This window comes from Anomalospiza imberbis, chromosome 11 (genome assembly GCF_031753505.1).
Source record: "Anomalospiza imberbis isolate Cuckoo-Finch-1a 21T00152 chromosome 11, ASM3175350v1, whole genome shotgun sequence".
Lineage (NCBI taxonomy): Eukaryota > Metazoa > Chordata > Aves > Passeriformes > Viduidae > Anomalospiza > Anomalospiza imberbis.
The window spans coordinates 22236234-22263642 of record NC_089691.1 but is presented as its reverse complement, the minus strand read 5'-3'; the positions used below and the strand labels follow the sequence as shown (position 1 = coordinate 22263642).

General features: G+C 53.7%; 1 protein-coding gene across 3 annotated transcripts in view; it reads right to left on the bottom strand.

The window, feature by feature from the left end:
* Positions 1 to 27409, bottom strand: part of GRM7 (glutamate metabotropic receptor 7) — a 217072-nt gene that overhangs the window by 114216 nt on the left and 75447 nt on the right. For all 3 annotated transcript variants that reach the window (XM_068202387.1, XM_068202385.1, XM_068202386.1), the window contains exon 2: positions 20571 to 20787. In XM_068202387.1, coding sequence (XP_068058488.1) covers positions 20571 to 20787 — 217 coding nt within the window. The remainder of the gene's footprint in view (positions 1 to 20570; positions 20788 to 27409) is intronic.

The window sequence follows — 27409 nt, the reverse complement described above, 5'->3', positions numbered from 1 at the left end:
TAAATCCCCTCGCTGTTTGCATTTGAAATTCAGTCCTAGCCACGTGTTATTGCTGCCCCTAAATCCACCTGAGGCAGCAGCAGCTGGAGCTCCCCAAAGCCCAGCACTGCAAGGGCAGGAGAGAGCAGAGCTCCCCTCTGCCAGGGGCAGGGTGGGATGCCAGCACTGCCGGGGTTCAGAACGGGCTGCGCCGAAAAACCCAGCCGTTCCTGACAATCCCTTTGTGGTTTCTGTCACTACAGGACACACGCCTCTGCTCTTGTGAAGGTAGAAAGGGGCAGTTTATTTCTGACTCTAATATTTATAGTTTTCCAAAGGTGCCAGTGGATTGGTGAACGTGCCACCTCTCCAACGACACTGGACAAACTACCAGTCCATCAAATTTCTCCTCCTCTATGAAGAAATGCAAACCAATATTTTATTTACAGAAAGCTGTGTGAGAAAGTTTGCTACAAAATGTAAACTCAGAAGGCTTTAGAAAATCTTAAAAAATCAGGGTGACAAGGTTTCAATCCTGTTCTTAGCTGCCCGCCCTTCAAGCAGCCCCTTTTAGCCGTGAGTGGATCCCAGAGGAGATGAGGTGCTGCCCTGCCCTGCCCTGCCCTTACCACCCCTGGCACTGCAGACCCAGCCCGGCCCTGCTGCCAGGGCACTCACTGCCCAATCATGCCTCCAATCTCCTGGCTGCTTTCAGGAAAGGCAGAACATTTTCCAGAGGCTGCAGAGGTCTCCCAAGCCCAGCCATCGAAGAAAATGAAAGATAATTCACGAAAATCACACTGAATTTCCCCTAGATGATCAGCATTATGGCAGTTATCCATTTTTATGCTACTTTCCCACATCTGTTTCTTTCAGGTGAATGGCAGCTGGGATTTTTACCACCATCATTTGGCAGAGGGTCTGGAGGAGAGGAGAGGAAAGCACAGTGCTGAGCAGTGCCTCAGGAACCCTTCTGGGGCGAAACAGAGTGGGTACCTATGATGTTCTTACTCAAAGCTTCTTGTATTTTCTGTTGATTTTTTCTTTGGCAATGTCACTTTTAATAACAGGTTCAGAACCAGGCTGACCTACATAATCCTTCTAGTACAGAAGCACATGCTGCCTCCCACTATTTTTGGAGAACATAAATGGAAATGTCTGTGGCTTGCTTGGTTATCGTGTCCCTCTAGAGCTATAAAAATCAAATTGGAACAAACGTCCCAGACTTGTCCAATTCTCCAGACAAACTCACAGATCTGTTCTTTTTTGAACAGAAGGGCCCAGCAATGCAAAAGGGTCTGATTATTTCATATCAAGACATAAATTTTCCTGCTCCTCACTCAGATGGCCCCGGGGAACTCCAGTCCCCAGAGCTGGCCTCAGAGGAGGAGCTGGAACTTCTCCCTCTCTCCCTGTCCATGGTTATCCATTCAGCAGCAGAACCCAACACAGAGAGAGAGGATGGCAGATGCATCAAGGTAATTTCAAGCCTTTTTCCTATTATTCTGTTACCCTTTAATTGTTCTGAACCAACCCTGCCACAAGACAGAGCTCGTGTTTTCCTTTCTGGCTGTGTGACTTTCCTTTCCCTGGGCTACAACAGCTCCTGCACACAGCCACTGCTCCCAGGTCCAGCCTGAAACCAGCAGGTCAGGAATAAACCCCTTGGGTTGTTTGGCTGCATCACATCTGCTCTCAAAAGGTACAGAAGGTGCCCAGGCAGCCCCAGAACCCTCCTTGTCAAACAGGCATTGCACAGCTTTACCCTGCAGCATCCCCCCAGCCCCCACTGCCACAGCCCCCCAGGGCAGGGACATCCTGCGGGAGAGCCAGGGCCCGCTGGGGCTGTGGCCACAGCTGGCCCTGCAGACTGGCCCTGCAGAGCCTGCAGATGGGATCCCGGAGCCCTCCAGATGGGATCCCAGAGCCCTGACCCTGCAGATGGGATCCCGGAGCCCTCCAGATGGGATCCCAGAGCCCTGACCCTGCAGATGGGATCCCAGAGCCCTGACCCTGCAGATGGGATCCCAGAGCCCTGACCCTGCAGATGGGATCCCGGAGCCCTGACCCTGCAGATGGGATCCCGGAGCCCTCCAGATGGGATCCCGGAGCCCTGACCCTGCAGATGGGATCCCAGAGCCCTGACCCTGCAGATGGGATCCCAGAGCCCTGACCCTGCAGATGGGATCCCAGAGCCCTGACCCTGCAGATGGGATCCCGGAGCCCTGACCCTGCAGATGGGATCCCAGAGCCCTGACCCTGCAGATGGGATCCCAGAGCCCTGACCCTGCAGATGGGATCCCAGAGCCCTGACCCTGCAGATGGGATCCCGGAGCCCCGCAGGAGGGCAGTGCCCTGCTGGGAAATGGTTCCAGCTGCAGGTGTGGGGCCAGCCTGGCACAGAGCCCACCCCAGCTCCTGGCCTGTGCATGCTCTCCAGAGCCACCTCTGTGCCCACCCTGTGCCCCTGGCCAGCCCAGCACCCCCCACATCAGCCCAGCCTCGTCTGAACACACCCAGCTCTGCCCCTGCAATGAGGGGCTGAGCCCAGCTCCCCTGGCAGCCCCAGAAGCTCCCCTGGCAGCCCCAGGAGCTCCCCTGCTCTAGGATGGGGGAAAGCAGAGCTGCAGCAGCACCACGGCACAGCAGGAGCTGCTGGGAACAACGAGAGCCAGCAGAAAGGAGGTCGTGTCCCCAGGGCAGAGCCATGGGGTGTCCCCAAAGCCTGCTCCAGTCACCCGTGCCTTTCAGTGTCCACACCGGGTCTCAGAGTAGAGATTACAGTGTCACAGGGGATAGAGCCTGGAGTCCCAAACACGAGATGGAAATGCCCCAGGAGCTCCCGCCTGGCTCCCAGCACCTGCCTCTGTCCCAGGTGCTGACACAGCTCCCGAGTCCACGGACGTTTTGGAGCTCATCGTTATGGAGGTACTGAGGGAAAGGCTGTTCTCCAGCAAACGCAACCCTGCAAGCTGGCCACGCAACTGGAGATGCAAAACACAACAGCAAAATGAATCCCAGTAAAGAAATTACTGAAATTGCTGCTATACTGCACCTCTTCCGACCTGCTGCAAACCCTGAGGCTGTAGAAACCGATGCATTCCATCACTGGGGGAGTAAAACCAGCACCACCAGACACCACAGCACGGGTGAGCAGAGCCAGAGCAGAGGGAGTGTGGGAATCCAGGACATCCCTGTGGCTGCCCTGGAAGGTCTGGGACCCTGGCAGGGGTCAGGAACCCCCTGTACAGAGCCCCGAGAGACACTGTCTCTGATCTCTGTCCATGGAAAAGAGTTTTCAGTCTTTCAGGATGAATTACAAGCTCTGAGTGTTTGATATAAGTAGTAATTAGTGTGGCACGGGTGCAAAAGTAGAATTTTAGGGTTCTAGATAAGGGGTTCAAAGGGGGCAGGATGGAGGAAACTGAGCATGCCTTGTCCTTTTTCTTCTTCTTCATGCCCTCCGTGTTTCACTGTGGTGTGGGCATTTTTCTGTTGGTTTGGGCTGGGGACACACTGTTCGACATGGGTGATAGGTATTGGCTCATTATTGTAAATATAGCACACGTAGTTTTTGGTACATAATGTTTGTAACATCCCACTGAGGGGCAGAGCCCCGCACGCCATCCTGCAAGACAGACCTGCTGCAGGGCAGAGAGAAAATATTGTAGATAAGAAGAAATAAACAGCCTTGAAAACCAGCACAGACGAATTACGAGTCCTTCTTTGGCAGCGGGGCTGAAAGACAGAGACTTTCTACAATCTCGGGAGCATCTAAGTATCACAGATCCCGACAAGGGAGAACAGCAGAGAAGTGTCACCTGGCAGCAGCCAGCGCTGCTGTGGGGAGGAGAGCACCAGGGGCACCAAGCCACCCAGAAACAAACGGGCAAAGGAAGGTGCACCCAGCACTGCTGCCAGTTTAACCCAGCCCTGCTCAGCTCCGCTCCTCACCCTGGCACTCCCCAGCCCTCCTTCTAACACCGACAGAGAGAACATTTCCCCCGCCAGTAATCTTGTTTATTCTAATAAAGACTCACTGACTAAAACAAAACCCAGAGAATTGACTGTTGACTCACAGCTGAAGAGAAATTCCCATAGGCAAATCTTTTTAGCATTCCAAAAGCATGACAAATTCAATTAACACCAGCCAGAAGAAGATTATGTAAAGCTACGAAGTTACACATCCATGTATGTATAGAATAAGTAACAGTTACACGTTAAGGAGCACAGGTAAGGGCTGGATGGTTTGCATTGTGTATTTCAAATACTGCTATAAACATCTTTAGTGCCAGTTTGACTCCGGGAGGCGTTTACAAATTTTCAGACATATGTGAAAATAAAGTTTTAGAATCGTGTGGTTTTAATTACCTTTTCTTTATTCAAATCCTTACTGGATGTTGTTATGGCAGAGCTGTCTCTGTCCATCAGTGACTGTACACGTGCCAAACCACTCTCCACCCTTCTTTTTCTTTTCTGCTAATTCAAAATCTCCATAAATCTCATGAAAAGAAAAAAAAACAAACCAGAAAAGCAAGGAAGTGGAAAGGAGCTTGTCTTGTGGATCACTCATGCAAGGAGAGAACTCAGCATTGCCCTTGAAAGGCTTTTCTGAAGACTTCACAAACCCAGAGCACAAATAAACTCCAAGCCTGGAAGTTCTTGAGCCAGAAAACAAGTTCTTGTGTTTTCCTTTGACTCGAAAGGCAGAGGTTAATGAACCCAGCCAAGCAGTGAAATGAATGTGAGCTCTGGGCTGGGGCAGAGCAGCTGCGCTGGCTGCTCTGCTCCAGAACCAGAGCCCATCGTGGCAAACTGGGCACCACACGTGGCCTTCCCTGACTGGATCAATCTAAGCATAGGAAAGGCTTTCAGAACAAGCCCAAACTTTTCTTTCCGGTAAAAGCCTTACAAATCTCCTGCCTTGGGTTTTCCATAAGGCTCATTTAAAATTCCAGAGCAGCCAGAGCAAAGCTGAGCTTTTCCCATCAACACACACTGAGGCAAGATGAAGTTCCACGCTCACATCCCGTTTGCCTGAAAAATGAACTTACAGGAAAAACGATGTACTTTTTACACAGGTGTGAATTAGGGCTAAGTGAAACTTAAATCCCAAAAGGAAATGCTATCTAAGCAGCCGTGTGGAGCGCAGGGCCAGGAGCAGCAGGTCTGCCCTGGCAGGGCTGGGCACAGCGCGGCTGGGCGTGGGCACGGTCCCTGCAGTGCTCCAGGCAAAGGCAGACCCTGCAGCCGCTGCCAGCACAGCCCAGAGCCACGGGAACACCCGGAACCTGATCCTGCACCACACCTGCATCGCTCGCACGCTGTCCTCAAGGAGGCTCAACCCATGGGGGAAAGCTGCTCTGCTCTGCGGGCTCAGTCAGCCTGGGAGTGCTGCCCAGCAGCCACGGCAGAGCCCTGGGCTGACCCAACCCCTGGCCAGCTGCAGCCAGGGCTCTGTCCCTGCCAGCCTGGCCCAGTGACCACCCCTGGGTCACCGGGGAGCCCTGTGACCACCCCTGGGTCACCGGGGAGCCCTGTGACCACCCCTGGGTCACCGGGGAGCCCTGTGACCACCCCTGGGTCACCACAGAGCCCAGTGACCACCCCGGTGTCACCGGGGAGCCCAGTGACCACCCCTGGGTCACCGGGGAGCCCAGTGACCACCCCTGGGTCACCGGGGAGCCCTGTGACCACCCCTGGGTCACCGGGGAGCCCAGTGACCACCCCTGGGTCACCGGGGAGCCCAGTGACCACCCCTGGGTCACACCACAGAGCCCTGTGTCACCGGGGAGCCCAGTGACCACCCCTGGGTCACCGGGGAGCCCTGTGACCACCCCGGTGTCACCGGGGAGCCCAGTGACCACCCCTGGGTCACCGGGGAGCAAGCCCAGGTACCTGCTGGACAACTCCTACCAAGCAGAACCAAGCAGGAGCTGGGACAGCTGCCCTTTAAAAAAACATTTTCAGTGATCCTTTACCACACAGAAATGTTGTTTTGATTTTTGAAAGTGGTTTTTTTTTATAGTTATTTAAAAACTTTTAAAGTAACTATAAAAGAAAACACTTCTAAAAATCACAGCAACATCTCACCCGTTTTTTCGTTAAAAAAAGAAAAAAGAAAAACAGAAAATGAACAGTATTGAAAAAGAAAACCTAACACTTTTAAAAGTCAAGGCAACGCAGTAAGATCTGCTCCCTGGGATTGCAACTGCCCCGCACGGCTGCAGCACCAGCGCTGCCAGCCCAGCCTGCTGCCAGAGCTGCACGGAGAGCTGGGGCCGGGCTGGCAGCTCTGGCCTTCGTCTGCCTCCTCCTCATCTGCAGCTGCACGGCCAGCCTGCCCTTTGTCTTCCCAGGGCCTGCTGGATTTGCGTTAGAGTAAATCGCTGAGGGTAGATTTAATTTCTTGGAGCTGATAATGAGTGGAGCTAGATATGGATCCTTTCATTTAAAAGTCTGCCTTGCAATTTAATCAGCCTCCACAGCCTCAGCACCAGCCTGAAAGCAATGTGGGATGGTTGTAATGGTGAATGAAGAATAGAAAAATTAGAGAAGAATTAGATGGATGATTTTATCAGAAATACTGAGCTGCTGTCTGTAATCAAGTTTCACTGCAATGTGCTCTCTCAACACACTGGTGTCTCTGGGGAGGATTCCACATCTCCAGCAGCAGCCTTGGGGCTTGTCCAGTGCTGAGTAATTCCAGCACAGCTCCTCTCCACACACAGGACACCAGCACACAAGCACCACTGTTTGCAACAATTCTCCCATTCCTCGTCTTCCTAGGAAACATTCTCATGAATGACGTGACAAGACATCCACAGCCACCCTGACATCCCCCAGGAATGGCCCACCCCATCTCCAGCGCCAGATCCTGTGGGGTCATTTGGGTTTGCACCCAGTGCCCTGCAATGGTCAAAGCAGGGCTGATCACACGGCAAAGGAAAAAGTCATTAAATCGTTGGGAGTCCCAGGCAGCCCCAGATCCATTGTGGGGAGCCCCAGCAGCCCCCAGTCCATCGTGGGGAGCCCCAGGCAGCCCCAAATCCACTGTGGGGAGCCCCAGCAGCCCCAGATCTGTGCTGGGGAGCCCCAGGCAGCCCCCAATCTGTGCTGGGGAGCCCCAGGCAGCCCCAAATCCATTGTGGGGAGCCCCAGGCAGCCCCAAATCCATTGTGGGGAGCCCCAGGCAGCCCCCTGCCCTCGGGCAGCTCAGTCCCCACCTGCAGCCCCTGGACTCAGCCTATTGCTAGCCCTGGAAGCGAGAGCTGAGCTGGGAGAGGATTTTTCCCACATGGATTTGCCATCACAAGCAACACAATTTCCATGGACTGCCTGGTTGGAACAGAGAGAGAGAGAGAGCTCCCCGTGGCTGAGATCAATTCCTGACACAACTGCTTGGCTGAGCAGAGGACAGATCTGCACATCAGCTCTCAGCACCAGACACTTCCACCCATTTGTTGCTACAGGAAAAATCCTGCATTCACAGCCAGCTGCTGATACACCTGTGCACATCCACCCACTGAAGAGAAGAGCAGCTTAAGCACTAATGACATCCAAATTAGATCTTTGCCATCTTTGACGTTTATGATTCTCGGCTCCTTTCTAAGTCAGAGATGTCGTCAGAGTTGAATCAATAGCATTCTGCTTGGGGAAAGGCCGCCTGAAGCTGACAGAACTGCACAGGCTCTGCTTGGAGACCTGCTGGAGTCTGAAGAACCATAAAAAGAAAGTGCTTTACTTCTCATGCTGGGGAGGTTGCTGAGACTGCTGAGGAAACTGAACAGCGACTGCAGACACGGAGTGATCTCACTGCTGATGTGCAGCACGGGGCTGGAAGCAGGGAGAAGCTGCATGTGTGACTGTGGCTGCAGCTCTGGGCTCACTGCAGGGCTGGGGAACGCTCAGCAATCAGAGATTATTAACACAGAATCGGATAAATCCCACTGGAAATCAGAGCGATGATAACCCCTGGGCTCAGCCGTTGCATCTCCCAGGGACACGCTCTGCTCCCACCCTGACAGAACCTCCTCAGCACCCAGGGCTCCCCTCAGCAGGAATAAGGTGTAAATCCAGCTCCGAGGCTCTGCAGGGAGGTGCCAGTGCCACCCTGGCACAGTCCCCGTGCAGGAGGTGCCAACTGCTGCCCACGGGGTCCCTGCCCAGCCGTGAATATTCCTGCAAGCAACCAGGTTTTTCTGTGTTGGGTTTTCTTGGGGATTTTTTTAAATCTTGGGAGTGCCAGTGCTTTTCCCCGTTTGGCACTGAAATCCCAGACTGGTTTGGACTGGAAGGACCCTAAATCCCATCCAGTGCCACCCCTGCCATGGCAGGGCCACCTCCCACTGCCCCAGGCTGCTCCAAGCCCTGTCCAGCCTGGCCTTGGGCACTGCCAGGGATGCAGGGGCACCTGGGAAAGCTGAGGAGATGATGAGGAGGGAGCAGAGGTGTCTGTCGTGAGGTGAAGTGAAGGATTTCCTCGGGCAGCAGAGTTCCTGCTGCCCTTCCCTCAGGATCTCGAAGGCAAGGGCAGGAAGGGGAGGGAAGCAGGGACAGAGCACAGTGAGGCTTTAAAAAGAGATGGTGTTTTTAACGAGTTGGGAAGCCCTCAGCAAGCAGGGCTGTGATTTGCTGGGTTGATTGCTCTGGAACCCTGGCTCTTGCATTTGTTCTTGGAGAAGTCTGAGGGAAAACACTGCATCAAAGAGCCCCGTGCACTGCAGCAGCATTGGCAGAGCCTCCAGAGGCACGAGACCAAGGCGTCTTTGCAAATCCCTCCAAAGGGCTAATTGCTCTTTTAGGGTGTCCTACAGAGCAGGGCACTGTAGGGCAGCTGTGTGTGAAGGGACTGGAGAGGGGCTGGGCTTCCTCAGAGCTCCTGCAGAGCTTTTCCAAAGGAAATGTTTGTTTCAAGGAAAAGTTTGGGCATACAGACTTCGGTTGTGATATTGTGAGGCTGCCCCCCTGCCTTCCCTCCTGACGCTAATAAAGAAAAGTTCTTTGATTACAGCACTCGGAGGTCAGCTCTGGCTGTCCTGAAGGAGCTGGGCCTTCCTGAGAACAGCAGCACAAGGAACGGACTGGAACGGGGATCCTGAAGAGGCAAAAATTCCAGGCTGGGAATATCCAAGCTGCAATTCCTCCTGGCTCGGGGTAAGCAGGACTGTCCTGATCACCCAGTTTGAGCTGGCCCTGGCACAGGTGCCCAGAGCAGCTGGGGCTGCCCCTGGATCCTGGCAGTGCCCAGGGCCAGGCTGGAGCAGCCTGGGGCAGTGGGAGGTGTCCCTGCCATGGCAGGGGTGGCACTGATGGGATTTAAGGTCCTCCCAACCCAAACCTTCCTGATGAGCTGCAAACAGAACCACTCTGGACACCAAAGTGTCCAAAGCCACCTGGCTCACCCCATGCTCCAGACAAATGCTGCTTTGGCTAGCCCAGCTGGCCCAGGCCAGGGCTGTGCTCCTCACCCAGCAGACACATCACCTGGCAGCACTCCTGGTCCCTGGGCACTGCAGCGTGGCACCAGAGCTGCTGGCCCAGGGCCACCCTCTCCCACCTGCCCCAGCTCAGCCACAGCTCTGAGAGGCTGCACTGATTTCCCTGCGTGCACAGAGCTGCAGCTCCAGGCAGCTTGAACAGAAGCCACAAATGCTCCGTGCTCTGGGGAAAAAAAATTAAAAAATCAAGGTGCTCTGGTTCCTTGATCCAGGCTCAGGTGTCCAAACATGAGACTTCAAGTGGCATTTGCTTTTGACATTGAAACAGATATGAAAAAAGCCCTCCCAAGGAATAATAGAAAACTTGGCAAAAGGCACATGCTGCAAAAAAGAAAGGCCATTCCTTAAGCAGAGCCCCTGCTATCCAGCAGTGATATACCAGCAGTATAATCTTAATTAGCCAATAAAAGTTTTTAGACAATCTGTCTAGACTTGCTTTTGCCTGGACATAAAATTGGCTTTAAAAGAAATATATAAACAGCAATGAAACATCAATGAAGAGCTGTCAGAAAGAGCTCCCTGCTGCTCTACATCTGCACCCTGCTCTTCTTAAAACATGAGCATTTATGTGAAATCCTTCAGGTTTTTAAGCACAAAAGCTGCTGTGTTTGGGCTCAGAGCACTGCAAGCTCAGCCAGCTCGAGTCCCTGGGCTGCTGCCACAGGAGCACAGCTCTCCTGGAGAGCTCTGAGCAGCACAGCCCAACAGCCTGGAGGAAGGCAAGCCCTTACAAACAATAACTGAGAACAGCCACGTCTGGAGAGCTCCTGGGTTTGTCCCTGCCTGCTCCCAACAGGCAGGACAGGAGTGGGACCAAAGGACAGCACAGGCACACCTGTGAGGAGAGAGAAGGGAAAGGGAACCAAGCCATCTCAGGGAAAGTATTGGGCTGTAAAAGGAACAAAATACTGATAGAAACCGAGGGACAGTGAAAGGGCTGATTAGACATTGTGGATTAAGGAGAGAAACAAAATACACCCAGGGAATTAAACTACAGAGTGTTTTAAATAATGCTTGAAGAGAATTCCTGTGCTCAGAAAGCTCTCTGGAACATTTCAGCTTTCTGTGTTCCCAGTGTCCCCTGTCCCAGAGCAGGGTGAGCAGCAGGATGTGCTGCTGCCCAGAGCCCCAGGCCACCCAGCAGCAGCAGCAGCTCCTGCCTGAGCTGCATTTCCAAGACTGAAAACAAACCTGTTCCATCTTTGGGTCTACACAACAGAACGCATGCAGAGACTTTGTCTCATCATAACCCAGTAATTTGCTTTTTTACCCACTTTGTGGTGTTAACAGCTCTGAGCAGGGACTCCTGAGAGCCCCATGATCCACCAAACACTGCACAGCCCTGCCCAGAGACAGGGAGGGCACTGCCAGCAGCCCTCAGCTTTGCGCTCAAACACGTTAAAATAATGCTGGAAGCCTCCACCACGGGACTCCTCTGAGACTGAACAGATGCAGATCTGGAACCGCTGAAGGGAAGAGGAGCAGCCCAGCCTGCAATCCCAGCTGCTGAACATCCATCCCCTGTTCACCTCCCAGCCTCCTGGCTCTGAGAACAAACCCCTCCGAATGCTGTGGGCAGCTCCCGTTTCCAGCTCAGGTAACAGAGCCCAGCAGACAGAGTTTCCAACACTGCCTTGACAAATGCCTCTCCTCAGAACAAGCAGGGAGGACCGAAAACCCCACGGGTCCCCAGGGCCTCCCTGCCAGCACTCTGCAAGTGGGAACAGATGGATTTTCTCCTGGCACTGAACTTTTCCCCCTGCACGAGGAAGGCTCAGGCACCTTTGGGGTCACACCAGGGAGTGCTTCTGGCTGCCCAGGAGATCAGCAGGAGTGCATGAACAGCATCTCCCAGGAGTGTGGAGGGGCTGGGGTGTTTGTCATCCTCACTGTCTGAGGAAGGGCGAGCGATGAAGGAGGCAGGGGAGGGTGTGATGGAAGAGGCATCTCGGAATTATTTATGTGCTGCTACTTCCCCGGGGCTGGGAGAGCCGTTCCCTGCACAAAGGGAAAGCCCTGTGAAGTATGGAGGCACAAAGTGAGGCAGTATTCCCTGTCTCCTCCCGGGACACAGGACCTCGGTGACAGCAATGGGAATCACTGCCTGCACCCCATTATCTGCTGCCCTCCACACTTAGAGCTGCTCCCGGGCTCAGTCCTGACAAATCCATCCTGCTCTGCTCACAGACATCCCCTGGGAAGGCCTCGTGGAATCACAGCACTTCTGTTTGCCGGGGGAAAGCCAAAGTGGCAGCAGGGCCTTCCTCTGCAGCAGGTTTTTATGGAACGCACGGGTTCCTGCAGGAGAGCTGGCAAGCTGGGGAGAGGCACCAGCGGTGAGCTGGGATTCTCAGGATCCACGGGCTCCACGTGTCCCTCTGTCCTCATGTCCCAGCCTCTGGGCAGGCTGGGAGGCAGGGAAGAGCAGCTGAGGAGCAAAGGCTCAGGGACAAACCTCTAGGAAGCCTGGTTTCCCTGCCCTCGGCACAAAAGAGAGACTTTTGAGAATAAGAATTCCTGCCTTATCTTCTAGAAGTTTTAAGTTTTCACAATCAAAGTCAATTCTGCTCCTGAAATCGGGGGGGGGGGGGTTTGATTAAATGTGATTTTCCAGCCCACTCACTCTCTGGCAAAGCTTCCTTACTCGTGGATATTTTTTCCCAGCCATGGCTCAGTCTTTGCAAACCCAGGCACCGGTATCTACCTTTGTTCTGCAGCTTTTCATCCTCCCTCTCCTCAGCCCCATTCTTCCCTTGCTCTTTCCACAGACGTGTTCCTTTTATTGTTCTCTAGCCCCAGCTCTCTCCTTTCCCCCTGCTCCTCCCCAGAGCAGCAGCCTCTGCACTTCAAGGGGGTTTTCTCCTCAAGCTTCCTAACGTCCATTAACAAACTTGGTATCCCTTTCCTCAACATCTCCAGTTGTCCCCAGTGCCCATCCTTCCCCACAGCACAAACAGCCCTGCTCCCGTGCCTGCCACGGGCAGCCCTGCCCTGGAGATGCAGAAATGCTGCCCAAAGCAAACGGGAACAGCTGGATTGGAACGAAGAACAGCAAGGAGCACCTTCCCTCTGCACCCTGCAGGAGCAGGAGCCTCCCCGGGGAAATCAGGACCTGCAGTGCCTCTCCCTGCTTTGTGTCACCCAGGGCTCCACAGGTGCCCTCCCTGCAGCTGAGGCACCCCACATCTCCCACAGCCATGGCTCACTGAGGCTGGGGGACGTCCTGGGAGCACGCTGCCCTTGTTTGTTCAGCAGCAAGAACTGCCTACCTTGTAAATGCAGGAGAACCCGGTGGGGAGAAATGCTGATGTGTGAGATGTGTGACTGCAGCTCAGAAGGATGAATGATTTCTCTATTATAACTATGCTATAATCCATTAATATACCATTTAAAGGAGATACTAACACTACAAACCTACTTGTTCTACCTACCATATCTAACTCCTCACAACTCGTGCCCCTCTCTGAGAGCCCAGCCACAGGTGGGTTGGATTGGCCATCAGCTCCAACAATCCTCACCAGAACCCAACCAAGCAATCACCCCAGGGAAACAATTCCCCAAACACATTCCACATGGGAAAACAAGGAGCAGAAATAGAAATTGTTTTCTCTTTCTGTCCTCTGTGCACCTCTACAAAAAAATCCTGAGAGAGAGAATGTGCCTACCACGTGCCTATTTCAATTTCATTCTGTCCTTGAGATGCAATCTCCACGAGGTCAGTGCGTGCCATAAAAAGGCAGATCTTTACCACTGAAGTGGCTGATGGTCTGAGGGAGCAGCAGCCTGGTCCAGCTCTCCAGTAACACTCCCCAGGGAGCAGCGGGGAGAGCTCACGCAGGAGGACAGAAGAGCCCAAAAAAGAGCCACAGCAGCTCTGAGCACTCACAGGGACAGATTTTGCTTTCCTGCTCTCAGAAATTCCTCCAAGCTCTCAATGCAACCCCAGCCACTCCCGAGGACCAAGGCCAGGGCATCTTCTCCCAGCTCAGCTCCAATTAACAGGAAATCTCATTAACCCTGCCAGACTGCAGCACACCACACGAGTCACTTCAAACTCTGACAGCAATCTCTCCTGGCTGTTTTTTTCTGAAATGCCAAAACATTTGTTATTTGACAACAGGAGGGAGAACAATAGATTTCATAATGTTGCAATTTAACATCACTGCACACTGAAAGGACACGTGCCTGAGTACTTGGGAAAAGTGGGAAGGAAAATGGAAAACACTTGAAGTGCTTGGATATAAATTACTCGATTTTATGAGTGGTTTATCCATTTGTTTTTGCTGTATTTGATCCAGAAAACAGGCTTCCAAGAGAATGAGTAAAGGCTACTCCCAGAAAAGCTGAATGACTGGACACAGCCAAAGACAGAGGGACAACACTGAGCTCCCCAGGAGGGGTCTGCAGGACCAGGAATTCCCTGGCAGACCTCCACCTGTCCTCTGCACTCGCACTCATGAGCAGCCCGGGGTCTGTGGCCCTCCAAAGAGCCCAGACCCCACAGGTCTGCTTTGCTGAGGCTGCCCTTCAAAGCCGAGCTCGCAGCCACGTGTGCCCTGCCTGAGGGGCTGCAGCGGGAGATGCTGAGCCCAGCCTGCTGCCCTGGGCAGCCCCAACAGCTCACCCCATCCTCCCAGAGCTCACCCCATCCTCACTGCTGCCCTGGGCAGCCCCAGCAGCTCACCCCACCCTCCCAGAGCTCACCCCATCCTCACTGCTGCCCTGGGCAGCCCCAACAGCTCACCCCATCCTCCTAGAGCTCACCCCATCCTCACTGCTGCCTGGGGCAGCCCCAACAGCTCACCCCATCCTCACTGCTGCCCTGGGCAGCCCCAACAGCTCACCCCATCCTCACTGCTGCCCTGGGCAGCCCCAACAGCTCACCCCATCCTCACTGCTGCCTGGGGCAGCCCCAACAGCTCACCCCATCCTCCTAGAGCTCACCCCATCCTCACTGCTGCCCTGGGCAGCCCCAACAGCTCACCCCATCCTCCACTGCTGCCCTGGGCAGCCCCAACAGCTCACCCCATCCTCACTGCTGCCCGGGGCAGCCCCAACAGCTCACCCCACCCTGCCAGAGCTCACCCCATCCTCACTGCTGCCCTGGGCAGCCCCAACAGCTCACCCCACCCTCCCAGAGCTCACCCCACCCTCTCCCAGCACGACCCCAGCCCAGGTCACCCCACGGGGGCTGTTCCCAGCTGGGCTCTGTTTGCTGCCACAGGAGCAAACAGAAGATCAGGGGTCAGGGAGCAGCAGCCACACTGTGCAAACACAGACCCACTCTGGGCTTCACCAGCACAGCCAGAGCAAGCTCTGCCCACCACTCTGGCCCCTCCTGTGGCAGGCACATTCTCTCTCTCTCCCAGGATATTTCATAGAGGAGCACAGAGGGAAGAAAGAGAAAACGATTTCTATTTCTGCTCCTTGTTTTCCCATGTGGAATGTGTTTGGAGAATTGTTTCCCTGGGGTGATTGCTTGGTTGGGTTCTGGTGAGGATTGTTGGAGCTGATGGCCAATCCAACCCACCTGTGGCTGGGCTCTCAGAGAGGGGCACGAGTTGTGAGGAGTTGGATATGGTAGTTAGAACAAGTAGGTTTGTAGTGTTAGTATCTCCTTTAAATGGTATATTAATGTGTTATAGCATAGTTATAATAGAGAAATCATTCAGCCTCTGAACTGGAGTCACACATCAGCATTTCTCCCCACCGGGCTCACCTGCATTTACAATATCCTCCTGCTCATTTCTGCTGGGGGGGGCCCTGTGCAGTGCCTGCTCCTTGCCATGAGTGCCCCAAACCCCTTCAGCAGGGCTTTAAGAGGAAAACTGAGATTTTCATCAGCCTCAGAATGTAAGACAAAAAGGAAAACATCAGGATTTTCTGCCTGGCACTAGGAATCAGCGCTGCCTTTGGGGTGTGCAGCCAGAGCAGTGCAGCTCCCTCCTGGCTCTGATCTCCCTCTCACGTTATCCAGCACTGATTTGTGCTAAAGGGATTCCCAACAGACAGCATAAAAATTAACTTCTGTTACAAAAATGCAGGGTCAGGATCAGAGCAGGCAGCAGCACAGACCGACAGGAGCCTCCAGAAGTGCTCTGTGAGTCACGGGGGGATGACAGAGCTGCTCTGGGCTTTCACCAGTGTCAGCTTCTGTCAGCAAGGCTGAGTGAGGCTGAGAACTCTGACACCACTGAGGGGGCCAGGGAGCCTCAGGACATGAGTCAGATCCCCAGAAACCCCAGCAAAAGATTCAGATCTTCTGAGGAACACAGGTCAGTGGAGAAAGGAAATAGCAAGGCTCTAGGAAGAGTTGTTGCATTTTCAGTTTTTGGTGGGTAAAAAGGTTTAAAAAGCCTTTGCTAGAGATAACAAACCCAGAGAAAAGAACTTCTGTAATGAGTACTTAATTGCAGGCCATTAATCTGTAAAGAAACCAATGAATTGGGAGATGGTGATATTTACTGCACAGGCTGTGATGTAGTGCAAAATAATGGCTCACCTGATTCTGGGGGAGTGACACAGAATCATGGAATGTCCTGAGCTGGAAGGGATCCAGAGGAATAAAAATCCAGCCCCTGGCCCTGCACAGACACCCCAGATACCATCCTGGGCATCCCTGGCAGCTCCTGGAGCTCCGGCAGCCTCGGGGCTGTGCCCATTCCCTGGGCAGTGCCAGCACCCTCTGGGGGAAGAACCTTCCCCAAAATCCAGCCCAAACCTCCCTGGCACAGCTCCACTTGATAAACACCAGGACAAGGTGTCTCACACAGCTTGGTGCCTGCGTGAATACACAGGGGGTTTGTAGCAAACCAGAGCTAAAGGGAAAAACAAGATAAATTCAAGCTTCTATTGAGAAATGCTGCTGGGGAGCACTGCTGGGAAAATAACTCTGCTTATGAGGGCAGGAGGGGCTGAACATCAGAGTGGTTTGGGCTGGAAGGGACCCTAAACCATCTTGTTCCAGCTGCCACGGCAGGGAGCCATGTGCAGGGTGGGGCTGGGGGCTGCAGTTTCTGTCTCTGAGCAAACCCAGCTCCTGCAGGCACGGAGATGTCCCTGGTGTGAGCTGTGCCAGGCACAGCTGTGCCAGGGACAGCTGTGGGACGTGGCACCGAGGAGTTCCAGCAGGGACATCTGCACCAAGGCTGCCTGCCTGAGAGCAGGGGGGTGTCACAGGTCGTGCCTTCCATGCTGAAGGGGCCTGGAGGCCACTCTGAGCTCTGCCCCGGAGGGTGGCAGTGGCTCTGAGCAAGCACAGCGCTGCCACTCCAGCCCGCAGCAGGAGCCTCCGCAGCCACAGGCAGCCCTGCCCAGCCCTGAGCCCAGCTCACAGAGAGGGGTGCCAGCTTCCCCAGAGCCCTGCCCAGCCCTGAGCCCTGTGTGCAGAGAGGGGTGCCAGCTTCCCCAGAGCCCTGCCCAGCCCTGAGCCCTGTGCCCAGCTCACAGAGAGGGGTGCCAGCTTCCCCAGAGCCCTGCCCAGCCCTGAGCCCTGTGCCCTGTGTGCAGAGAGGGGTGCCAGCTTCCCCAGAGCCCTGCCCAGCCCTGAGCCCTGTGCCCTGTGTGCAGAGAGGGGTGCCAGCTTCCCCAGAGCCCTGCCCAGCCCTGAGCCCTGTGCCCAGCTCACAGAGAGGGGTGCCAGCTTCCCCAGAGCCCTGCCCAGCCCTGAGCCCTGTGCCCTGTGTGCAGAGAGGGGTGCCAGCTTCCCCAGAGCCCTGCCCAGCCCTGAGCCCTGTGCCCTGTGTGCAGAGAGGGGTGCCAGCTTCCCCAGAGCCCTGCCCAGCCCTGAGCCCTGTGCCCTGTGTGCAGAGAGGGGTGCCAGCTTCCCCAGAGCCCTGCCCAGCCCTGTGCCCAGCTCACAGAGAGGGGTGCCAGCTTCCCCAGAGCCCTGCCCAGCCCTGAGCCCTGAGCCCAGCTCACAGAGAGGGGTGCCAGCTTCCCCAGAGCCCTGCCCAGCCCTGAGCCCTGTGCCCAGCTCACAGAGAGGGGTGCCAGCTTCCCCAGAGCCCTGCCCAGCCCTGAGCCCTGTGCCCTGTGTGCAGAGAGGGGTGCCAGCTTCCCCAGAGCCCTGCCCAGCCCTGAGCCCTGTGCCCAGCTCACAGAGAGGGGTGCCAGCTTCCCCAGAGCCCTGCCCAGCCCCTGCCGAGGCTCAGCATGTCCCCAGCTGAGCTCTGAGCACGCAGATTGTCCCTTCTGGCCACCCTGCCCTGGGCAGACACAGAGCCAGCTGCCGGGGCCAGCACGGGAGGGAGGAGGAGGATGGACACACATCCTGCAGCTGCAGCCCAGGAGGGAGAGAGCAGCAAAACCCCACTCAGCTGTGAAAATGGGCCATTTGGGGAGAGCAGAACATTAATAAATGCACTCCAGATCTTTCATTTATCTGTTAGGAGGCATTCAAGTGGTCTTTTGCTAACGACTTCAGTATATATATTTCTTACAGATAGCAATTAACCTTCTGGTACAGATTAATCTTTAAAAAAAAAATCAAAGATTAATTAATCTTTGAAATTCAAGTATTCAGTAGTTTCATTAATAATCTGAAATTGTCCTTTAGATTTCCCATAATTAGACCATTCCCCTAATTTATTAATCCCACAGACTGCAGAGCATGTTTCAAATCTTCATCTCCTGCCACAATGACATATTCAAACTCGCTTGAAGTGCTCATAATAAAAGTCACTTTGTGAAGAATTATTAACTCAGAGGATCAAGCAAAGTCTTTATGTGCCAAAGCATATTTGAAAACTAAGCAGGGGAAGCACTGTCTACTGATCCTCAGATTTCCTAAGATCCCAGCTGATCAGAAACAAGTTTGGATGAAACACTGCCTTTAGGATAATGAGCCTGCTACAGATTGGAGGCCAAAGCCAGGAAATGTGCTGGCACCTACGGACCAGACCTTCCTTTCTGCCAAGGGAAGGTGATTGTGAGAGGCCAGACGGCTCTCTAGGAGCTGACAACCACAGCTCCCTGCTGGGAAATTCAGATCTGGGCTGAATTCCCTCCAGCCTGGGCTCTGGCAGATCTGCCTGCTCCTATGGAGCCAGGCAGGGACTGTGCCCCCACCCCTGCCCAGCTCTGCTCCCCCAGTGCCAGCTCCAGCCCTTTCCTGACCCTTCCAGGGCTGGTGACTCCCACTGCCCTGGGCACAGCCCCTGCCAGGGCTGGCCACCAGTTCTCTAAGGGGTTTTCACTAATCCCCACCCTGAGCCTCCCCTGGGGCACCTCGAGGTTTCCTCGGCTCCTGTCCCGTTCCCTGTGCAGAGCCCGACCCCATCCTCCTGCCAGGGCGGCAGTGGCACAGCTCTCCCCAATGAACACCAGGAGTCTGAGCTCCCTGAGGATGAGCTCACAGCCCAAAGTCAGGGGACAAGGCGCCGCTCCCGCCCAGGGAAGGTCAGGAGCTGCATCTCCTGTCAGCTCTGCCCCACTAAACCTCCCAACAACAGCCTTTTCTTGCACTTCCCAGGCTTTGAAACCTCCCGGGAACTTGCTGACAGGTATTAAATCCCATCAGAGCTTCACCTGAGCTGTATCTGCGTGGCACAAGAAGATGAGCACAGCCCTGAGCAGCGCTGGGGATCAGATTATCCCATCCCGGGTCTGAGGAGGAGCTTTAGGCACCATCCCTGTCAGTGCCTTCCTCCCCCAGGCATGACCTACATCCCCCTGCACACAGAGCTGCTGGGAGCACGCCACTGCTGCAGCTTCAGGCTTTGCTTTTTCTGCAGGAGGCTGAGTTTCGTGTTGCCTGCATGGACAGCTCATGGGATAAATGTAATTCTGCACGAGGTCCAGAAAATGGGATCCTGTTTCTGCAGCCAGAGCCTGTCCCTCACACTGGGAACACATTCCGGGTATGAGTTTGCAACAGTGGATATTTGCAAATGAAGTCAATTTTAAATTCCAGTGAGCGCTGGCATTTGTCACTTCCTGCTGTATTAAATCCAAACCCATTTGCTTTAATACCACATAAATATGCATTTGTAGGAACAGAAGAATTTATGCAAATGTGGGTTCCTTCTGTGACACCAATGTAAGGAAACGATTCCAGCTCCCCCTCTCCAAGGCCCCTTCCTTTCAGCCCAGTAACTTTCCCTGCTTGCTCCCTGGAAGATGCTGCCAGGAGGGACCCCTCGGTTTGGGACACTTTGGGAGCCAGCTGGGGCCTGTCCCTGCAGGCAGAGCCAGTGCTGTGGGACCAGCCCCGGGCATGGGGACCCCTGAGCTGCTCCAGGGCAGCTCCTGCCCTGCCCTGGCACTGAGCTGGGCACTGTGCTGCTTTATTTGGGCAATGCCAGGCAGGTACAGGGTGGGACACCCGAGAGTTCCATTTGGGGAGCACAGCAGCGCTTGCCTGGCCCCATGCTGATGGGTTCTCTCACCAGAGCCTCTGGAGGCAGCCCTTGCATTTATCACCAATAACCAATTCCATCTGCTGCTGCTGTTTCCTTCCCAGCACAGGAATCAACTTCAAACACTCGAGTTTCCAAACCCTTCTGAATCTGAATTGCAAATCAGCTTGCCAAGGACTCACACCCAAGGTCTGGCATGTCTCATCCCACACCACTGGGCCTGGGGGCTCCACATCCCACACCAGCAACCCCCGAGCCTGCAAGGGAAAGGCTCTGAATTGCCTCCACAGAAGTGGGCAGGGAAATGCCAAAGCAAACAACGCAGATCAGGCTGGACCCGAGAGCTGGCACCAACGGTGACACCAGCCAGGCTGTAAGAGCTCACAGCAGAATTCCAGCCTGTGGAGACAGAAAAGCTCAGCCTTTCCAAATCTGGCTTCTCCCCATGCCAACACAAGGAAACCTCAGCCAGTGCAGCAGGAGGAGCTCGGTACAACTCCAGGATTTCTGTTTTCCCCAGAAACGACTGAAAACCCACTGACGGTTCCCACTCTCTGAACCTCCACGAGCAATTTAGGAATGACAACATCCAGGAGCCATTGCAGAGCATTGCAAAGAACTGGAGCAACTTCGGAATCAAATATCAGCTCTAGAAAAATACGATCACAATTGGCACAACACGACATTCACGAGGCCCGCAGCGCTTTCTGGAGGGAGGACGGGCGTTGCCTACCTGCCTCTCTGGAAATTTGCATGAAGGACTCGACTCCTTTTTCTCCATAATTCCCTTCAGATGCCAAAGTGGATACATAATTCCATCCCAAAGCTTTCACAATGTCCACCATTGCTTGTGCTTGGAAGGAATCTGGAGGAACCACCCGTGAGAAGAAATCATAGCGCCTGTCATCGCTCAACTCTGGTGCAGTTGAGGCATAACTGATTTGTGGGATCTGTAGAAAAAAACAATTTCTGATAAATACACACATTCACATACTCATGGCACTTCTTGCAGCAGCAGCTAAAGCACCTGGCTTCAGCTGAGCTTTGGCTTTGCTGTGTGCAGCTGCAATTCTCCACCACGCTCCCCTACAACGTACAAGCCACAGGGGCAATCCCTTCACTGGCAGCCGGTCACCCAAATAAAGCTGTGCACCAGCTGAAGCCAGCTCTGTACGGGCACAGCCATCACTCCTTCCTGTGAGGCCATCAAACACAGCACACAAACCTCTTTAACCACTCTCTGCCCTTGTCTGTGTGCTGGCTCTACCAGGCTTTGGGATCCTGGCAAAGGGAGGTTAACTCTGCACCTGCCAGTCCTGGCTGAAAGCCTGGGACACCCTTCCTCAGCCTGGGGAGGATGAAGGCTCCAGGCTTAAGGAGAAGGAGGTTTAGTTTTTATTCCTTCTGATGAAGAACAGTGTGAAGGTTGCTGAGCAGAGACGTTGTGTCACAGACAGAGCCTGGGCACCACTCAGCTCTGTCCCAGCAAAGCAGCCACTGCTTCCCCTTCTCTCAGCAGAGTGTGGAGGAGCCTGACAGTGACTTTTGCAACACAGAGCCCAGAGCAGTGCTGGGGCTGCTTTCCCCTGGGTTAACAAAGGCCCCTGAGCAGTTCCTGAGCTGACAGGACATTATTCCCCAAGCCCATTATGCAGTCGTTTGAGTAATAAGCCTGGGACTGCTCCTGAAGTAAAGGAACCTGCCCTAACTCTCACTAGAGACACCACAGAGGGGAGAGAAGAGATTTGCAATGCACACAAGCACCATCTATTTAACACCTGAGCCCTGCAGCCTGAGCACAGGCACCTCCTGCACTCTCAGGTTTGGTCTCTGCATAGCACTCCACAAGTATTTATCATCCTGCAAGTCTTTATCAGCTCTCCTGCCTCCTCAGAAAAACAGACATTGTATTGCCCCAGGATCAGCACTGCAAAGGGCTCAGCACCTTTGGCTCCACAGAGAGCAGGGGAAGAGGAGAGCAGATTTCCCCAGAATTCACATTATATCTACACAGGCATTTGCAGCCCCCACAGCACAGGACAAGCAGATACCAGAAGCAAAATCACTCTTGGAGAGACAGAAGAGGGAACAGAGAAATGAACTTTGCATGGAAAAATTATTAACCTCCCCAAGAGCTGCTATTCAACCTAAACAAAGCCAAACTGTCACAGAATCATCCATCTCCAGAGCTGGAAGGGACCCCCCAAGGACCATCGGTGCAGGCAGCCCAGCAATGCCACCCTGGGCCTGGCCTGCAGCTTCCTCCCAGGGTGCTGCCCCCTCACCCCTGATGCCTCAGGTTTGGCTTTTCTATTTTTCACATTCTGTGCTGCTTTAGTGTGTGGGTCTGGGCTGCACATCAGGGGATGGTGAGCTCTCTGCACAGAGCAGGGAGACAAAACAATTCCTGCTCCAGCTGGGGACCAAGGACAAATGATCCAAACCTCAGCCCAAGAGCACAAACAACGTGGGCTGGAGAGAGAAAAACAAGCAGGATGGGAGTGCATGGGCTAAAGCTGGAATGGGACAATGAACTCCAGTGTGCCAATGGAGCAGAGCTGATCACAGTGAGAGCCCCCGGGAGCGCTCGTGCATTTTGGGACCATTTGGGTTCATCTTGGGTGCAGCCCTGGCTGGGCTCTGGTGCTGCTCAAGGTGGATCCATGGAGGAGATCCTTTGAATAAATCCCTGCTTTGTTCTGTAACTCTGCCCAGCCTCTGCTCTAGGGCAGCCTGCACAAATCATCACCCCAACAGCTGCAGGGCACAGAACCTGCTGGGCACCCTGGCCAGCAAAACCAGGGAAATTCGAGTTTGTCCCTGCCCCAGCTGCTGTCAGCAGGGCCTGGTGACCTCTGGGGGGACATGGGCTGGTCACCCACTGTGACACAGACAGCACCCAGCCCCACCCAGAGCAGTGCTGGCACAGCCCAGGGCTGCTTTCTGCAATTAGCATAAAAGTGAGGCTGAAATACCAGTTTTTATCTGTGGCAACTCTTTGTACTCCAACTTGCCAACAACTGCTTTTTCAACTAAAAATCAAAAGGAGCACATTCTGCACTTTTACAGCAACCAAAGCTTCTACAGAATTTGCTGCATTGCTTATATTCCTAAGGAGACCTTTTGGATTTTAAATCTTTTTCCACTGTTCATAAAATATTAACTACTGCTGGCAGCTTCAATCACTTGGAGTATAAAAAGCAGGTATTAGGTGTTTTACCAGTGTTTCTAGCAGGATATCTAAAAGCAACATAAAGTTATATATGTGCCAAGTAGAATTTTCCTCCCGTTTTGTTTAAATTCAGGGAGGACAGTCCTTCAGTGGGTGTGACAGGGACTGCAGCCACCAGAATTCCCTGCCCAGTGTGTCAGAGCTCATTGCAGACACCTGCTAAAGGCACCTTCTGCTCCTGCCCAGCTGCCCGTGCACACCAGCAGCATCCCAGTGGCCAAACTGGGCACCCACTGCTAAAAATCAGCTCAAATCTAACTGCTGCCCGCCAGGGAGCTCCACACAGGCACCCCCAGCTCCTGCCAGCACTGAAGTGCACTTGAAAATAAAAATGGATTGTCCCAGCTCATGGAGACCCAAGGGCAGGCTGGGCAGGGTCCCTGTTCTCTGCTCCAGTGATGCTGCCCATGGTGCCACTGTGCAGGGCCAAGGGACACCCAGAGAGGTGATAAATATTTTCTGCCTCTTCACCGTTCTACTTTTCTCTTATTTTGGTAAAGTCTGTTCTTTATCATCAATTCAAAACTGGAGTTGAAAGAAGGAAGATTTCTCTTCCATCAGATTTTGCCCATTTTCTGTTCTGGCACATTAAAAAGCCCCAGAGAACCACGGTGTGCTTTCCAAAAGGCTCCAGCACCTTGGCAGAAGGGCTGTGATCCACACAGCCCAAGGGACCCTGATCTCCTGGCCCTTGCCTCCAGCAGCACAGCAAGAGCTGAGCTGGAGCTTTCTGAAGGACACTGAGGAGCTGGCAGGTGAGGGAGCATTTCACCTGCCTGGGAAGCAGATTCTCCTCAAGCCCTGTGCTTGCAGGACCGTGGCACACACCACACTTTGGAGTTCCACATTTGCCTGGAACTCCATTTCCATGGTGTGCCTGGCTGATGTTCTGATTACAGCAAGGGGGAATGATTAATGCTGGGAACATTGTCTTAGTCAGTGATTAATTAATGTTAATTCATTTCTAACACTGACCATTATTCTTCATTTATTTCATTTTCTGCTGCTAATGGAGAGCTGTCTCTGGGTCACACTTGTTGTCTCGCTCAAAAGCAGCTCGTGCTGGGGAGCAGCTGCAGCAGGAGCAGCAGCACAAACACACCCGGAGACACGAGCGTCCCCAGCCTCTCCCTCCAGCACCAGGCATCCCCCAACAGCCGGCTGGGAGCAGCTCACTTCAGAGCAAAGCCCCACTGAAACTGTTCACTGTTCCAGGTTTCCATTGCAGACTCAATCCCAAATCTTCCTTCTCTCCCTGCTCAACAGAACCTTTTTCCAAGAAAAGCGACAGAACGTTTGAGTCGCTCACCAAAGGCACGTGTCTGGTCCTGGAACAGACAAACCCCAGTGCCAGAGCACACACCAGCCCTCCCTGGGGCTGCAGGACTGCCAAAGCCTGGCCTGCCAAAGCCTGGCCTGCCAAAGCCTGGCCTGCCAGCCCAGCCTGACCCCTGCCCCAGAGTCACCCCCAGCCAAGCACCTGCAAACACCCGGAACACAAACAGTTCTTGCTGCTGTGCTGCCTGCAGGGACTGAGCTCAGCCCCTCCTCAGGCACTAGTCAGAGGTGATGAGGATGGTGCACCTGAGCCCACCCGAGCCAGTGACAGCAGCCAGGACACTCCAGAAAAGGCAATTTCCCTGAGGGCCTTCAGCAGTTCAGGTAATGCAGGAGTGCACCTCCTGGGACATTAATGAGCTCCTGCCAGGGCAATATGAAGTTCACAGTTTGCTGCATTGTTGCTTTCAATTTCCTATGACGGTTTACTGATGTGGTTTCCTGGCAGTAGGGAAACCTCACCCTGCTCTGGCAGAGCCCTGGAACCCAGGTCTGGCAGGGCAGTGTCAGGCTCAAACACTGCAAATCCTCCCAGCTTCACCAAAATGAGCTGCCTGGAGCCTGCACCCAGCTGCAAAACTCTGGTGTGAGCTGACGGACGAGCAGCAGCCTGGGATCTGTTCAGGGCTCGGGTTTTATTCGTGTAGAAACCTATCAGCTCAGGATTCCATCCTCAGCACAGCTCCTCTGTGTGCCCCATTCCCCATCTCAAACTGCAGAACAAACAGCTCCAGCATCCTGAGCTGCAGAGAACTGCTTCCCCTGTCTGGAGCTCAAGTTACTGAAGTTTCCCACTGGCTATTTTCTCTGGGCAAAATCCCTCTAGACTCTTCTCATTCTCACCTCGCCTTCTGAACAGGAAGCATTTCTGGTAGGCAGTTCTAGAAATCCAGGTGCCCACGGGAAGCTGTCCCTGCCCTTGGCAGGGGGCTGAACACACCTTTAAGCTCCCTGGAACACAAACCCTGCTGTGATTCTGTGGAAATTTCACCCAGTACCCGAAATAAGGTCAGAGCTTGTGAAGACAGCGGGAACAGAAGCTCCTGCTGTTCTCCAGTGGCTGGAACTGGAGCTCAGCAGTTCCTCAGGAGCTGCCACCCCTGAGAGGCGCCCCCAGCCCCGGGGCACAGCACAGAGAACATCTCTGCCTCCTGCTCCCCTCCTGCCCAGCCCTGCCAGCCACCAACCCCTGCCAGCGCTGGCAGGACCCTCCCGAGGTGCCCTGCAGCAGCACCTGCCCTCTCTCTGCCCTGGCACAGGAAAACAAACACTCCTGCAGGTTTTTCTGCAGGGCTCTGTAAGGGGCTGGGAATTGCATTCCCAGTAGCCTCGGGCCAGGATGAGAACAATCCCTGCCAAAGCACCTGGATGGTGATCCCTCCTTATCACTCATCCTCACCGTGCACTCCCAGCTGGTTTCTACAGCCAAGAATCAAATGTTGCCAGTGAGAAAGCGAGGAAGAACAATTAAGAAAGTTTTGTTTTGATGTAAATCCCTTTCAGGAGCAACAGCAAATATTTCTGAGCAAGGGAAGGAGCACCAAGAGAAGAAACCCAGAAATGATTAACGTACCTGAATTTTGGTTCTATCTACAGTGGCTCTCCCCACCGGGGAGCTCCATCTCCCACTCCCTGCCAGTGTAAGGATTAAGCAGCCATGGTGCTGCTCAGCAACACCTTTAAAAATTCCCAACTCCTCATTCCCATTATTGTTATGGATGGAGCCCATTACCGAAACAAACACTTCCAAAGCTGCTTTGGGTTTCTCAAACAACTGCCTTTCTAATTGAGCACGTTTCTGTTTAATTCATTTCAATCCTGACAAGAGCCCATTTCCAGGCACACAGATCAATCCTCATCCCCACCACAACTGTCATGAAAAGTCATGAAAAGACATCCTGAGTGATACTGGCAAGCTGGGAGCCTTCTCCGTGTCTACAGGGTCTTTCCTGCTCCCTCTCCTAGAGTGAGAAAGTACTCCTGAACAAAATAATTGTAGCAATTAAGGGACAATAATTACAGCAATTAGTACTGTCCACATGGCTCATGGGAGCACTTCATCAGCTCAGAAAGCAGGAGAAAAGATCATAAACACCCAGTAAAGTGAGATGTGCCCATAAATATGAGATATCCTGTATTTCATCGTGATGGCCTGTGCCTGGACCAAGGTCTGCTTGTGACAGTGATGAGCTTATGGCACAGATTGGTTTTTTATAGAAAAACAGGGGTGGTTTCTTAGCTTTTAAATGCTAAAAGAACCTTGGACTTGAAGAACCTGACTTGAAACCAGGAGACCCAAAATTGTAATGAAAATGAGTCACAGCACAAAAATAAACATCTTACCCCCTTCTAAAGCTGTAGATAAAGCTGTCCTTGAATAAACAAGGACATCATCCCTGTCTCAACGTGTTCACATACTGGGGATTAGGACTGAGCCATTTATACTTTCCTAGGGATGAATTATTTACTAAAATGCTTTACTTTCCATCCCAAGGCCAGCTTGGATGGGGCTTGGAGCAGCCTGGGACAGTGGAAGGTGTCCCTGCCATGGTAGGGGTGGCACTGGGGGGGCTTTAGGGTCCCTTCCAACCCAACCCATCCTGGGATTCTGTGATTCTTTGCCACTGGCAAAAAGCATCCTTTAGAGTTCAGCTCCTTTGAGCTGGGCTTGTGAATCAATTTAAGAGTTCCTGGTACTCAAAATAACTCTGTGAAAGCTGTGGAGCAGGCTGTGCCAGGCAGCAGAGCCCCCAGGGCACGGCTGGGACAGAACTAGAGCAGCTGGAGGGGGCAGAGCAGGCTCCAAGCCCTCTGTCCATCTCAGGTGGGCTCAGAAATAGGCGAGGCCCGGCGGGAATTGAGCTGCTCCCTCTCTCCCTGCCCCGGGGAATGGCTGAGCCAAACTGCCCCGCACTGAGCGCTGCTGGGGGAGAGGAAAGGCCCTTCCCTGGGCACCAAAGGCAGCGTGCTGCTCAGCACTCCCTCCCTGCCGCGCTCCAGCA